Genomic DNA, 14,870 nt, shown 5'->3' with positions numbered 1-14,870 from the left:
TCAAAAGTCATTCTCGTTAACCCAAGAATTGATTTAACCAGAAACCAAATACAATTCAAGCTTAGTGGTTCCTCCTTTGTCTTTAGAAAAATCCAGGAAGATGCCCAATGGCGTTGCTAACGTGCGTCGGAAAGCTGCTCCAGGGATGACTCACATCAAGGTCAGGGATTTCTCACTGTGCTCACCTCCTCCACTCGACAGCCTGGATTGGCACAGTCATCCACTCACACTCGTCCTTCCCCGAGATCCGCCTGAAGGGAGCTCCAGGCAAGGCAGTCTAGCAACGCGTGAAGCCACGGTGGTATGTCTGTGCTTCTGGGAGTCACCACCTTGGCGTCCTTTGATTAACTCAGTTGTGAGAAATGTTAAAACACAAACTGCATTTTACTGCAGGAGGTTTCCACACTCTGTGAAGAATGGCAAATCAGAGCTCGCCCTAGGGACCAGCTGCTTAGAGTTGATCTGAGCCATTACGTGGGCGCCCCCCCATGCACAGGTGCAGGTCTGACTTCATGCCTCAGCATTTTCTCTGCATTCATTCCTGGTAAGGGCAGAAGGTCCAAGGCTCTGGGCACTTTTTTGGGTATAGAGTTGTGCTGATAACATTGTGTTGGGCAGAATGTTTTTACAAAGAGCTGCTAATTTTAGGGTAGCAGAAGAATATCTGTAAGCATTGGAAAACAAGGTATACAGGGTGAACTCTTGAATGGCATTTGGGAATCTGGGCCCCAGGTCTTAGTTCTCCTAACGAGCCCTGTTACTCTGGGCAAGTCCCTTGCCCTGGCCTGTAGCATAAGGGAGATGTGTCTCTAGAATTCTCTATGTGGACTGCCTTGCCTCGGGGTGAACTCAGAAAGTATCTGTTGCCTTTGAAAAAGTTTCTTGCTGTACATTGGATGCCACGATGCACTTCAACCCGTGTACAGTTTGTGTCTGTGACAGTTAAAATATTAAGTGAACAAACAAACAAGAAGCCATGCTGTCCATGTCCACCCCAAAGGCTCTCTTACACACAGGAAGTTTTGGGCATTTGGTGCTATGGTTAGGACATTGCTCAGAATGCCCACATCCCATACCAGAGTGCTTGGGTTCAAGTCCCAACTCCGCTTCTTGCTAACGTATACCCTGGGATATGATGGCTGTAGTGATTGGGTCCCTGCTGTCCCCAACTGGAAGACCCAGTGAGAGATGGGCTGAGTTCACTGCTCCCAGGTTCTGAGTGCATCAGCTCTGAGTGGGGTGGGCATGTGGGGGATGGATCAGTGGATGGGAGAACTCTATCTCTCAGTATTTCAAAGAAATCAAATAATTAAAAAAATTTATGTTAGTGGGAGATAGAATTAATCAATTTATTTTGGCACAACTTTTTTTTGAAATCTATGCATAAAATGGGCTTTTAAAAAGTTCATAGAAAATGAATATTTTATGAGAAAACCAGGCATGGGTTAAAAAAAAAAATTTCTGCACCAAAAATGAACACAGTTGTAAAGCCCATTCTTCCATTCTTGAAGTATCCCTGCATAAAGCCTGATGGGGCAGGAACACAGATCTAGCGCATTCCGTGGTTTCAGTTCCCCACGTGCACCAATTAAACTTCCCAAGCTCCTGCTGTCTTGTTAACCTGGCTTCAGCTGTCCGTCTTCCCTAACCAGCTCAGCCTCGCCTCAGGTGTTAGCCGCTGGAAGCAACCTTCAGAGCCAGTTCAGCCCTGCCTAATGTTCACCCACTCTCGGCCCTTAGCTGCCCTAACTGCACACATCCCTCTGGAAGCTAACCGTGTGCTTGTCTGTCCTGTGCCCTTCTCTCTCTGAGGTTTGTCTCTGGCCGGAGCCCAGGGTCTGTCTTTTCCTTGTCTTGTTCCTGCACGCTTAACAGAGCCTTCATTTTGTTTTTTTTGTTTTTTTTCACAGTGCTTCCACATAGCGGGCACTCAACACTCACCTGCCTGAAATGATCTCATTGGCTGCTTGATCAAGCACATCTGACTTGCTACTACAGAAGCAGCCTCAGAGACAGGGGAGGAGGCCTGCCCAGGAGTCAGACAGCAGCCTCAGAGACAGGGGAGGAGGCCTGCCCAGGAGTCAGACAGCACTCCCCGACGGCGACAGCGGAGCTGGGTAAGTCTCTTGCTTCCCCAAGGTTTTGCTCCCCCCACCCCCAAACCCTGAGGGCTGAATTGGGCCCTGATTTCTCCTCGGGAGGGATACTCCCAACTGCGGTCCTGTGATGACTGTGCTAAATATCAAACGTGTATGAGGGCCTGTGCAAGGAATAAAGGCAAGACAAGGAGTGCAGAGGCCCTGGCTTGTTAGAGGAATTGAGACATGCAGATTTGCTTTTCATGTTTGCCACGTAAGACTCTTTATGAGCATCTGCGGGGCTGGTTTTCCCTTGGCTGTTACTGGTGCATGGAAGCAGGTCACTGACCCAGCTGTGTTTGCTGCCACCCTGGCTGGCGTGGGGTGATCACCCAGGGTGGTGAGGTCCACCAGCTTGCAAGTCTATGGGACTGTCCATGGCATTTAACTTGCTCAGTTGTGATGATTCTGAGAACTTTCTTATAACTTTCGTAGAGACCGTTGAGTCCATCATGTTGTGGGTTCATTTGTGAAAAACGACCGCACGCCTTAACTTACTTGAATAGCTACTACAAAGATAAGGGAAAAAATAAAGAAAAATAAAATGTAAGAAAAACCAAGAAAGAACAAGTGTTGCTGATGTTGGAGAGAAACTGGAACTTCCTGTGAATTGTTAGTGGGAATGGAAAAAAAATTAGAATTACCATACGATCTAGCAATCTCATTTCTGGATTTTTAGATTTTCAAGGAGATAAGCGTATGCTCATGTTCATTGCTGTATTATTTACACTAGCCAAAAGGTGGACACAAACCCAAATTTGTCAGAGAAAACACTGTAAGAAGGTATTTGAAATAGTTCCTGGAGGGGTAGGCATTTGGCCTTGTGCGTAAGTTGCTGATGAAGATGTCTGTGTCCCCTATCAGAGCATCTATGCTCGACACCTGACTGCTTCTATCTCTAGACTGCTGTTAATACAGGCCCTGGGAGGCAGTCATGGCTCTAGTGATTGGGTTCCTGCTATCCATAAGGCAGGCCTGGAGTGAATCCCTTGCTCCAGGTTCCTGACTTCGAGCAGCTGTGGGCAGGGCGGAGTGGGGTGGGATGGGGTGGGATGGGGTGGCTGGGGCGGGGAGTGAAATAGTGAATACGAGTTGTTGTTTTTTTTCTTTTTGTTTCCGCTTCTTAAATAAGCAAATGTTTGAAAAAAGCTTGTGGAAAATGGAACTTAAAAGTAAATTGATTTGGGTGCAGAAATGTTTTGGAATTCATGCACAGCTTCTTCATAATATGCATTTCCGTGAACTTGTAAAATTATCTTTGAACATAAAATGCAATATTGTTTAGCCTGGAAAGACTATCGTGTCATATAGACGGCATGGGTGGATCTTGCGGATATTAGGTGCAAGCAAAATAAGTCGGTGATAAGGACAAATACCGTGCAATTCTGTAACAGGAGGGGTCTAATGTAGACAGAAGGCTATAGAAGGCAAGAAGAATGGTGTTGCCAGGAGCTGGGGGACGGCGTGTTCAGTAAGTTCGGAATCCCAGTTTTGCAAGGTGAAAGACTTTTAGAAAGCTAGATATATGTAGTTAATACTGAACCTGGTGCTATAATATACTAAAGAGGTTAAGTTGTGTGATGTGTTTCTTGCAGTGTGCAACACAGGATTCGGAGAATAACCCAGTGGAAATAAGTTACTACTAACCTTTGTGCTTTGCCATATTAGGATGTTCCTAACTTCTTCAGACCAGGGTCATGCAGCTGTTAGTAAGACGCGCTGGTTCTTTCCAGCATTTCTAAGAAAGGGAAGTTTTCAGTTACATGCATGAAGAAAGAGACATGTAGTCAAGGGAGGGTGGCCAGCAAGACTGTAATTAAGCTCAGAAGGGAAGTCTTCCACAAAGGGTCCAGATGGATGGACGGGGGCCACGAAACAGAGCCGGATGGCTGGGCTGATGCTTCGAGGGACCTGTGGGGCTCCCTTAGCCAGGATCGTCTTCCAGGTCGTCACCGCTCGTTTCCTCTAGGCCTTATGACCCTGCATCTTGTGGGGAACTTACGGTTGCCCGAGGGATGCAATATTCTTGTGTAGGATCAACAGTCTGAAAGGAAAGAAACACCACCATCAACTTTCTGAGCCAGCATAGATCATATTTTCCAGAGCTGTGTCTTGAAATGTTATCTCACCGTCATTTAATTCTCTCTTAATTAAAAAGAGCAAGGGGAGAGAAAAAGCCAAGCCTACCCTCCGATAGGTTTGCAAGGTTTTTGAATCACTCATCAGTGGAAATTGAAACTCATCCAGGAAAATCTTGAGGGAAGAGTCCAGATGTTTCTTAGCACGTACATGCCTTTGTGAGCTTCTCCCAGAAAATGTCATGATCTGTGTGTCATTTTAGGAAAGTGCTAAGTCTCTGGTAACAGACTCGGGGGATTAGCTTAGGTAGTAAAATTTACTGGAGAGAGGGCCTGAGCATGACTTTAACTCTTGGATTTTAGTTGCTTTTAATCACCATAATAAAAGAATTATGTCCCCTTGTGGTATTTTGGGCTGTCCAGATATGCATGTGTGGAAGCCATCACAGTACAAATGGGAGTGGTCTGCAGTATTCTTAAGCAGTTGCCCCTCTGATTGGTCCTGAGAGTGTTGCAAATGGTTCATGCATCTGGGCAGTTAGATGATGCTGAAGAACTCAGCCTAGTTCTTGGAGGGGTAGCCAGGGCTGCTGGAGCCAGACAGGGAGGTGTCAGGCAGTTGGTAGGGGGCTCAGGGACTGGGCACTGATACCCGTTTACAGTCTGCCGTGGTGGGCAAGGCAAAGCCCTGTGAGTCCAAACTGTTTCCTCCTTACACAGAGCCCTCCGAGCTGCCCTGTCTTTGCGGGCTCCTTCACCTGCGTGAGAGCGTATCTCTTGTGTTGAAGGCGGTGGGGGATGTTGGGAGGCAAAAGCTGCACTTGATTCTCTTGCATCACCTTGCTTAAATCTGGATGGCTCCAGGTCTATAGGTCTTTAGGGGAAGGTCCTGCCCTGCCTATCCTCTCTTGGGCCAGGAGAACCATGGGAGAAGAAGCCCAGGAGCTCTCCCAAGGAAGGAGGGCTGGCTGTGTCCCTGCTGGGGGAGGGCAGACGAGCGCATTTACCTGCAGCTGAATGGGAGTACCATATGAAGTTAATGCTACATCCTCCTCAGCTCCATCACTGTCTCGGGCTGAAAGCCAAAGGAGGGAAGCGCTGGGTTAGTGTCAGAGATTGACGTGGAGAAGCACAGGGGGACGGTGAGACAACTCAGTGCCATACAAAGTGCCTCCTGACCCTTCAACAAGAATTCTCAGATGAGGCTGGTATGAAGAAGGGTGATGACTTAAGGGAGCGTGCTCAAGGTTAATGGGCAAGCTTGCCTATGGGTAGCATATGTGTGTTCAGGAGAAACATCTCTGAGTTCAGCAATGGGAGATGCTGAAGATCCATCACTTTCTGGACAAAGAGTGTTTAACCCTGGGTCAAGGTATCTTCTCAGTGTAACCCAAATGACCCTGGGCACCCCACTCATTTCTATAGATCCTTTAGGCTCGAGTCCCCACCTGCTTGGATTCAAGTTTTAAGAGCAGATATAATGAAAACAAAATCCCTGGAGACAATTGTCTGCTTTCTCAGAATAATGATGAGCTGAATTTTTGGTCTAGCTCTTGTCCTTGGGATAACAAGACTCCTTCTTGGTAGCCAGCTTTCTCCAGTATTCTCATCAGACTAACCCAAAGTCATGCATACGATTGGGTTTCATCCGTATCCTCCAGCAGACTTCAAGATGGATGGGCAGGGACTGTGTCTGTCTCTAACATTGAACAGCTGCTGGATGTGTCATTGTTCTTTGCTGATCATGGCCATGACTGTGTCCTAGGGTTTATACTTGGAGAGGAGGGACCATGAAGAAAGCCACTGCCCCTCACTCGTATTAACAAGGCCCAAGTGTGCTAACCTTTTGTTGCCTGCTTCTGATGAGATTGAAATAAATTATTATAAAAGTCGTGATAATCTATTTCTGAGAGTTGTTTTGGAGATGAAATCAATATATTTATATGGACTGGTTGAACAACATCAGAGCAGTGCCTAATATATGGACAATACCATATGTACTGTCTTGTATATATGACGGACGGTAGTACTGTTGATGTAGTGACCATCTACTGCTTGGATCCTTTTCCTTCTGGAATGTTATGGAGGGGTTGGATGCTGTGAGAGGAGGCCCTTCTCTTTCCTTCAGGGCAAAAATAGCTGTTTTGGGTTTAGCTGTCCTCCATAACATAATAAGACTTTTACACTCAGTCCCTTGGTAGCTTCATTTCATATTCTCATTGGACCAGTTCATCAGTTATAAGTCAATGCTTCCAGTTTTAATTATTATCCATAAACTTACTAAAAGGCTGGAAGTTTTTCTGTATCAAACTGGCAACATTCTCATGGTGGGAAACCTGCGCCAAGGGAGCCCCGGTATTTGTTTGCCTGCAGAGGAGGCAGGGAGGGCCCTGTCTTCATCCAGTAAAGACAAGGAAGCTGGGGGCTCCTGGAGGTTGGGGCCCTTGCTTTGGGCTTAAGATGGGTTCCCAAGCAGAGCAGCACCCCTAAGCCCCATTCTGAGGCCCCATTCTGCATCCTCGTCTGCCCAATTAGCCTTGGGCCCTGAGTCTTGATACACAGCACGATCTGTGTCTTATCTATCCTGGACCAACCAAATGCTGCCCTTGACTCTGTGCTTTGTTACCAGCTCTCACTCTGTGACAAAAAAGAACAAGCTTCCCACGAAAGAACAAACAGAAATGCCAGCACTTGGGATCATTGCAGTGTGCTGGCCCTGGGAAGGTGGGCATGCCTTGGAGACAAACATATTGAGAATTGTTAAGGAGGACCCTACTCTGTCAAAACTGGTGTTTACTAGGGAGTAGCTTTCATTGCTTTGCTTGCTTTTTTTTTTTTAAATACTCATTGGCTCATATTTATATTATACAGAGTCCTAAAACCTTCAAGAAGAACCATGCTAGGCTTGTTTACACGTTGCACTCTGGATGGAAGAGTTCCAACAGTAATGTGATAGTTTGAATGAGGCTGGGTCCTGCTTAGAAAACTTGATACAATAATGTTCTAACTAACCTAAAATGGATGAAACAGGCAGTGATGGAAGGGGAGCTTTCATAAGAAAGAGCCACAGTTTATATTCTACTATAATCAATAACCTGCACAGGTAACATCACTTAACATTCTCAATTCAAAGAGCACTGATTTTATTTATTGAAGGTTAGCTGTTCTGTGTTGAAAAAATTCCAAAATGTACTAACTGTAAACATTAAACAAGTAAAATATCCATCAACTAATTAATTAATGAAGGATATGTTTAGAATAACATCCTACATGCATGTAAATGAACTAATTAAGCATTAACCTGATTTCAGAATTGCTTCTTCACTTTATTGCATTTTAATAGCTTCATTTGTATGCTGCACAAATTGCTATTTTTTGAAAAGATTTATTTATTTGAACTTCAGAGTTTGAGGAAGAGAGAGATGTTTTCCATCTGCTGGTTCATTCCTCAAATGGCCATAATGGTCCAGCTGTACCAGGCCAGATCGCGTGCCATTAGCTTCATTTGGCTCTCCTGTGGTTGGCCGGGGCCCAAACACTTGGACCATTTTCCATGACTCTCAGACCAGCAGAGAGCTGGATGAGAACGGGAGCAGCCAGGACTTGAAGCAGAGCTCATATGGAATACTGGTGCTGCAGATGGTAGCTTTACCCACTGTGTCACGCTGCTGGCCCCTGTAAATTAATTGCTCTGCTCTTACGTGTCTTCGTGTTGAGGTTTTCTGAACCTATCAATATGCTGAACTGTACAGCTTGAATCACATCCCGTGACAGCACATGTCTCTGCTTTTTGGCTTGAGAGCATGGTTATCAGCAACTGATTTTAAAGTTCAGTAGGGATCAGTGTTGTGGCACAGTGAGTCAAACTGCCATCTGTGGTCCTGGCACCCCCAGGAGCTGCTGTTTGAGTCTTGGCTGCTCCAAGTCTGACCCAGCTCCCTGGTAAAAACAGTGAAAGATGGCCTCAGAGCTTGCATCCCTGTCCCTCACGTGGGGGATCTGGATGGAATTCCAGGCCCTTGGCTTCAGCCCAGCCCAGCCATGGGGAGAGGTAAACCAGCTGAGAACACATGTCTTTCTCTGTTCTCCTTTCTCTGTCACTCTGCTTTTAAAATAAATTAATTCCCCCTCCCCCCCCTTTTTTTTTCCAAAAAGAAAAGCTCAATGAGTATACAGCTTCTTAGAGACTTACAGACCAGGGCAAGGGATATTTATGCTTGCTGTCCTGTAGTGACATGCCCCATTGCATTTTCATTCTCCAGCCACATGTGTTTATATCTCAGCATTAAGGTCCTTAAGCCACTTCAGAGAGATCAGCTTAATCTGCTTTTGAAAGACTTCCAGGGGAATGGATCCTTAATCCCCTTCCCTGATCTGTAGCAATGAGTGTTTACCAACTCTTAGTTCCATATTTAATCTAAATCCCTCAGGCCTTGGGTTTGAACTATTTCCATCTATTCTCTTAACTGGAGATGGAAAATGGCAAGCCCACAGCCTCTTGGGAGGAAGTTCCCACACTCACTCAAGCCTTTACTGAGCACTTCTAGCCATAACTCTTCTTTTCAGCTGCATGATTCTGGGTTTATCACCAAGTGGTAAATCACATAATTACCCAGTGGAAGTTCCCAACAAGCAGCTATAGTCAGAGGAATCACATGACAATGCCCCATGGAGTCAAACAAAATCTTGTGATTGAATCCAGAACTCAGAGCGAGAACTTGCATAGCCTGAGAAAGGCACAGCAAACATAATGAATACTATCGCAATTTCATTGTCTCGATCTGTTCATGAGGTGCTCGCGTTAGAGCCCTTCATCTTTTAGTTTTCCTCTGAGTCTTCCCAAGTTCCTTCCCATTTTCTTTTTCCCTACAAGTGGATTCTCCACCTGGAATTAGCATTCTTGCTGGTATGATGGTTCTTGCCAGTCATACTTTTGTTGATTTTCACTGTCGACTCAGGACTCACAATAACACGATTTTTTCAGATGCTTATACAATATTTGGGGAGTATTTTGCTGTTTTGCATACCTTTGCATGTTTTTCTTTGCTGGGCCTAATCTTGAGTGTTTCATGGAGTTTTAATCATTCTAACACTGAACATTCATGTGTTTTCCAGGTGATCTAAAATTCTGATTCTATAATCTGATCTTGAGTTTCTGGTACTCTTCTCAACCTTGGAGAGCAATCTATATGTTTTATTATACTATTGATTTCTTTTCCCACAAAATACCCAACGATGTTAGCAATGACTATTCTTGACAGACTATTTTCTGCTCAGAAATGAATTTTCTAACCCTGTTTGCATAATAGGATATTCTTGGCCAAACTGAGAAATAATTATATAGCAAGCCCCTGCTGTTTTAATTAATAGATACTTAGAACACTTGAAATATTTGGCTAGTATTTGGAGAGTATGGGATATTGAGACTATGGATCCTGGTATGTTTTGGTGACTATGAAACTCCCAGAATTACTTTCTCTATGACTTTTGATTCCTGGACCCATGCAATACCAGTAAAAACAAGCATACAAAGTCTTATCTTCTGGTAAGAGTTGAGAAGTATTTTCAAGAAAAAGTTATTGCAATCTTATTGCAAACCTCAGCGATCTGATTATACATTATCGAGAGGCAATGGAAAACTTTAATAGGAAAGATGCATAGTGTCAATTTCTGACTCTTTGCCAAATAAATTGAAAGGAAAAATCGATGTAAAAATCTGAAAAGGATTTAATTTGAATGTGCAATTAGCCACAGATTGCAGCTCTAAGATGTTTCTGTGCTTAAAAGCAAAGCTTATATTAATATTTTGAGCCTGGTGAATATTGTATGTATTATATAATACAAAAAAACCAACATCAGAGTCACACATTAGAAGTAAAATGAAAAATCAGATGCCTTTTAAGACAAAAATATTGGTGTAAAACTATGATATTTGATTATGAATAATAGACCAGATGTTTTGGAAAAGGAATGCATGAATTTTTACATATGCCCAGATAACTGCAATTAGCCACCGTTTCTCCCAGGTTTCGGGAGTTCATGTGTCTTTGTTAGCATAAGAAATATGTTTGATTTCTTAATAAAGCATAGCCGGTGGCTTGGGTTTATGTAAGGATAAAAATATGATCCAGAAATATTTATGAAAATGTTATGTATTGCTTTGTTTCTCATAGAGAAAATGCTCAAGATAGAATATTTCTTCCTGTTTCTTTGGTAAACCTTGAAGAATATTAAGCTGTGAATGGTTAGAAAAGCAGAAATTCAGAGGCTATTAGGCTGTGTGACTTTTATACGTAGTGAGTCTTAGGAATTTCATGAATCAGATGAAGACTTTTGGAAAATCAGCTTTGAGACTCAAAATTTTGAAATGCCAATCACTGTTGCTAGGACAAACTTTAGACCTTGAAAGGCAACACGTGTGGACTTAGCACTGGCAGTCTTGTGACTGTGTAGTGTAAGCCTAATTTGGGGCTTGTTAGCTTATAGTGGATGCCTTTCTTAACCCAACATGAGCATTCAGTCATGGCCATCTTTTTAATGGCTTTTGATTTATTTCTGTCTCGACCTTTCTCTATAAAGCTCCATATTTTGGAAGAACTTGTTTTTCTGCAAAATCTAACTTTGGTTCTGGGAGTTTCATTTCCATGTTGGAAGTATGAAGTCACCCACTCAACATCTGACCATTTCCTTCCCATTCTATCCCATTACCTTACTCGTTCCCAATCTCTCCCAAGTGAACATCTCTCTGCACCCCAAGACCCCCAGACAAGTACCTCGTGACAGCTCCTGGTTCTCTGCCCGGAAGGTGCGCTGGTAGACGGGCATGGAGCAGGCATTGCTCTGTACAGGGCAATCCTGTTTACAGGATCTGTAGAGAATGCAGAGCTCAGGGATGATATACACCAGCAGGAAAACCCAAGCATTGGTGACCAGGGCGATGCAGACGACCGCATCGTCCCAGTGCGGCTGGCGATGGAGCTGCGGGTTGCCTCTCATGAGCATGGAGATCCACACCACCCAGATGATGATGGAGATGAGCACCGTGACGAAGATGAGCCTGCCATGCTGCTTCCAGTTCTGACACGGACCACACAGGGCGGCTTTGGAGACGAAGAACGTGAGGGCCATCAGCAGGAGAACATAGACCAGGAGGACCACAAAGTCCACGTTCAGCTGGTAGGGTGTCATGTGCACGAACATCATGCCTCTGGTCATGATGAGTGTCACATATTCGATGGCGATAATCGTCTGCAACAGGCTGGCCCCGATAGCAATGCACAGGATTGTCATCCAAGAGAAGGAGCATCCACCCCGGACCAGCTTCGCTAGGTTGGAGGCATGAGCCAACAGGCACGAGAAGCAGAGAGCAAAGAGAACCCCAAAGAGAAAGTAGCGGACGGGCGCAGTTTGCTGATTGAACTGGATGATGAAGGCAAAGGTGAGTCCGAAGAGCCCCAGCACCCCCAGGAGGAAGAGGAACTGGGTGGGGAGAACATTCCAATGGCTGCAGTCCTGGACCTTTCGCATGAGAAAAAGAAATGCCAAGAGGAGCAAAATGGTAACTACTATGCCAATGGCAGCCAGGGACTCCAGAACAATGCCCCAGGCCCCCTCGGTGTCACAGAGGAGATAGTAGTCTCCAGTGGACTCAATGCAGTCCTCATACATGGTGACTTCTAAGTGGACCTCACAAGAATGGTCTTCTGATGCCCTGCAGAAAGAAAAAGATGAGACAAACTGAAGACTTTACAGGAACCCACACGAGAAACACCTGCTGGGTCAGCCTAGGCAGGGCTAGGAAAAGCAGAAATGGTTTTACTTGGTGGCTCTTATTCATTTTATGTCACAGTCTCCATAGCCTTTGAAGACTACTACAAAATCTTTTCTATAAAATAAATGTATCACAACTTTATGAAGAAGGCACAAGCTATAGCAGGCTCCAGAACAAGGGTTTCCAACATTAGCGGGTTATTTGATTATTCTAGGTAATGATGCATTGCTTGAACGAGGCAGATGTTTTTCCCAAACAAATTTTAATGACTGATTTTTGCTTTCCAAATCAAATTAATCCAATTGCAACAGATTATTAATAAACACGTGCGGTTTGTTCACATCAAAGAATTATAAAAACAAAACATCTCCTTTCAAACTTCTTGGTTTAGCCCCAAAGTCCATGTCTTGATTTTTGTGGCTCAGGAAAAGAAAAAGTCCCACAAATTTATTTGGGGAAAAATATCTTGGAATTGAATAACTTTAGCCCTGCTGACTTGAATGATTCCCCAAACAAGACTCCAGCTATCTAGAGAGATGTTGGCTCCCAGTTGAGAGGGTGTCCCCTCCATTCCAACTCACCTTCTCTGTGGCCACTCCGGGAGCTGAGGCTGGACGTGGCGAGGTTGTAACTGCAAGTGAGTAAGAAGGAGACAGCCTCAGCTTCTTTAATCTCTCTGCAAATGGGCGGAAGGACTGCAGGCCCTCACTCAGGTTCCTCAGTGCCTATAAAAAGAACCGGAAGGACAGAAAGACACACCTATTCCAGTTGCACAGCAACTTTCCTGCAGAGATGGCTCTGGGAATCATTTATTTTATCTTACTGCTGACCAGGGGCCCTTGGCCTTTGGGTGGTCCTGCAGGAGAGATGAATTGAGAAAAGACCGTGCCCTCCCGAAATATTCCAGTGGACTTAAGATCCCATATAAGCCCTCAGTTGGCCAGACACAGGGAATCCAGAAACTTCCCCACATCTTGGTCCTAGTTGGAAGAATTAAGAAACATTTCTTCATCATGCTAATAGGAGTTTTTCTGGGCCATAAGACAGAGTGGTTTTGCCTATACTGATGGGAAATTGACCAATGGCTGTGAACGTTATAAATTGGGTGAAATTTATCTCCTTTTTCCATGAATCTCTTTTCCTCTCTTATGGGAACCCTTCCTCAGGCCCTGGCTATTCATCAGAGGTGGGCCCCTACCAGTGTCATCTATTCCTATCCAAGTCTGGCTAAATTTTCCCCCTAGCCTCTGGTCCCACTAGGATGTGCTTGTTCTGGGTTTCATTGGACTGTGCCTGGGCTCTGAAATAAAAGAACTCAGCTGATCTGGAATGTGCCCTCCTACACACGGGCCATCCCTAATTTCTTCCAGAAATTGCCTTCCCACAAAGGTCTGAAGACCCTGGATCTGTGCTTGCTGCATCTGGTTTCCTTAAGCTCTTTTCCCAGTCAACTTTCCTTCTTTCTTTGGGCACACAGTCTAGTCAGGTTGCTTTAATGCCCAGAGAAATAACTTGTCCCCAGCTCACCTTGCTTAGATGTTGTTGCTGTTTTATTCCCACGGATTCAATTGTTAATCCAAGCACTTTCTTTCCTCTAAGATCTGGTTCATCTCACTGTTTCTGTGCACGACCCTGTCTACCTTGCTGACTCTAGCTCTCTTCTATTGCCTTCTTCCTCGGACTCCACAAGACTCAAGATCTGTAGGGTGGAAAAGCATGGAATTCAATGTGCCTGGAAGGGCAGTGGAGGGTGGCCCAAGTTCTTGGGCTTTTGTCACCGTATTGGAGACCCAGATGGAGTTCCTGGCTTTGACTTGACCCAGCACTGTCTGTTGGAGCCATTTGGGAAGTGAATTAAGTTGATGGAAAATTCTTGCTTACACTTGTTTGTAACTGCTATTCAGATTAACAAATAAGTCTTTAAAACAGCAAAGTTGATCATTTAAAAAGAAACATATTACTAATAGAAATAGATGAATATTCAGTTAACAATGTATTCATTTATTTTATGTTGATTAATCTCACCTTTTGATTAGATTTGTAGTGACCTAGTTTTGGGGGATGGCGAGGCAATTTCTGCCTTTTGTTTTTCCAGAGTTCCTGGTCCTGAGTGGAATGCCTCTTGGGTGATGAATGGTTGGATTCACTGAATGGTTTTTATGATAAATTCCAGTCTTTTCTGAAGCTACATTTTAATGCTATGGATTCCTCCCCTAGATGCTTCTAAGTGGGAGCCTCCTGCAAATCAGACAGAATCTCCAGGGATCCATCCTGCAGTGGAATTCTGTCTGTAGAGAGTCCTTCACTTTACTAGCCATTTCTCCATGGACTTGGACACATCCTTGGGACGAGAGTTCTCCCCTCTGCTTGCTTTGGGCATAACGGTTGTCTGCACTTGCAGAGGCTGATGTTTAAGCGTGAAGGGATTTCTCAGCTGATGCAATGTGATGTCTGTGCACATTCACACAGCGAGCCCAGTGAATGGTTACATTGCTGTTGCTAAAATAGCAAGTGGGATTTCCAGTTGATTCCTCAAAGAGAACTATTGGGACAACCCCCTCACCTCCTACCTCCTCCTGCTGCTTAGTCAGGGTCACCCTTTTTGGCTATGATGTTTTTGGAGTGCCTGTCTTCTAAGGAGCTTCCTCCTGACCGCCCATGGCTTGAGGCAGGTGAATTAATAGGTTAATGACCACCAAGTCCTTTGAGCACCTTAGATAAAAGGACCCATCTCGGGTATTAATTATTGCTATTTTAAATCTAATGTGGTAGAATTAACCCATTTGCTGGGATCCTTAAGAGCAGGGGGGCCCATTTTGCCCACACACATCCAGTTTACTCACCCCTCATTTCTTCCAGCTTTTATACGGCAACAAATGGCTT

General features: G+C 44.6%; 1 protein-coding gene across 1 annotated transcript; it reads right to left on the bottom strand.

Annotated features, from left to right (window-relative positions):
- Positions 1-3,927: 3,927 nt before the first annotated feature.
- On the bottom strand, positions 3,928-11,884 carry LOC121166846 (G-protein coupled receptor family C group 5 member D-like). The gene is made up of 3 exons (XM_040996149.1): positions 10,990-11,884; positions 5,224-5,291; positions 3,928-4,182 (listed from the first exon to the last, which is right to left on the bottom strand). Exons 1-3 carry the CDS (start codon positions 11,882-11,884, stop codon positions 4,111-4,113), a joined length of 1,035 nt encoding a protein of 344 aa, XP_040852083.1. The 3' UTR covers positions 3,928-4,110.
- Positions 11,885-14,870: the final 2,986 nt, after the last annotated feature.

This window comes from Ochotona curzoniae, unplaced genomic scaffold, assembly GCF_017591425.1.
Source record: "Ochotona curzoniae isolate NIBS_2020 unplaced genomic scaffold, NIBS_Ocur_1.0 patch253, whole genome shotgun sequence".
Lineage (NCBI taxonomy): Eukaryota > Metazoa > Chordata > Mammalia > Lagomorpha > Ochotonidae > Ochotona > Ochotona curzoniae.
The sequence above is the reverse complement of the archived record's forward strand: the minus strand, read 5'-3'. Positions and strand labels throughout refer to the sequence as shown.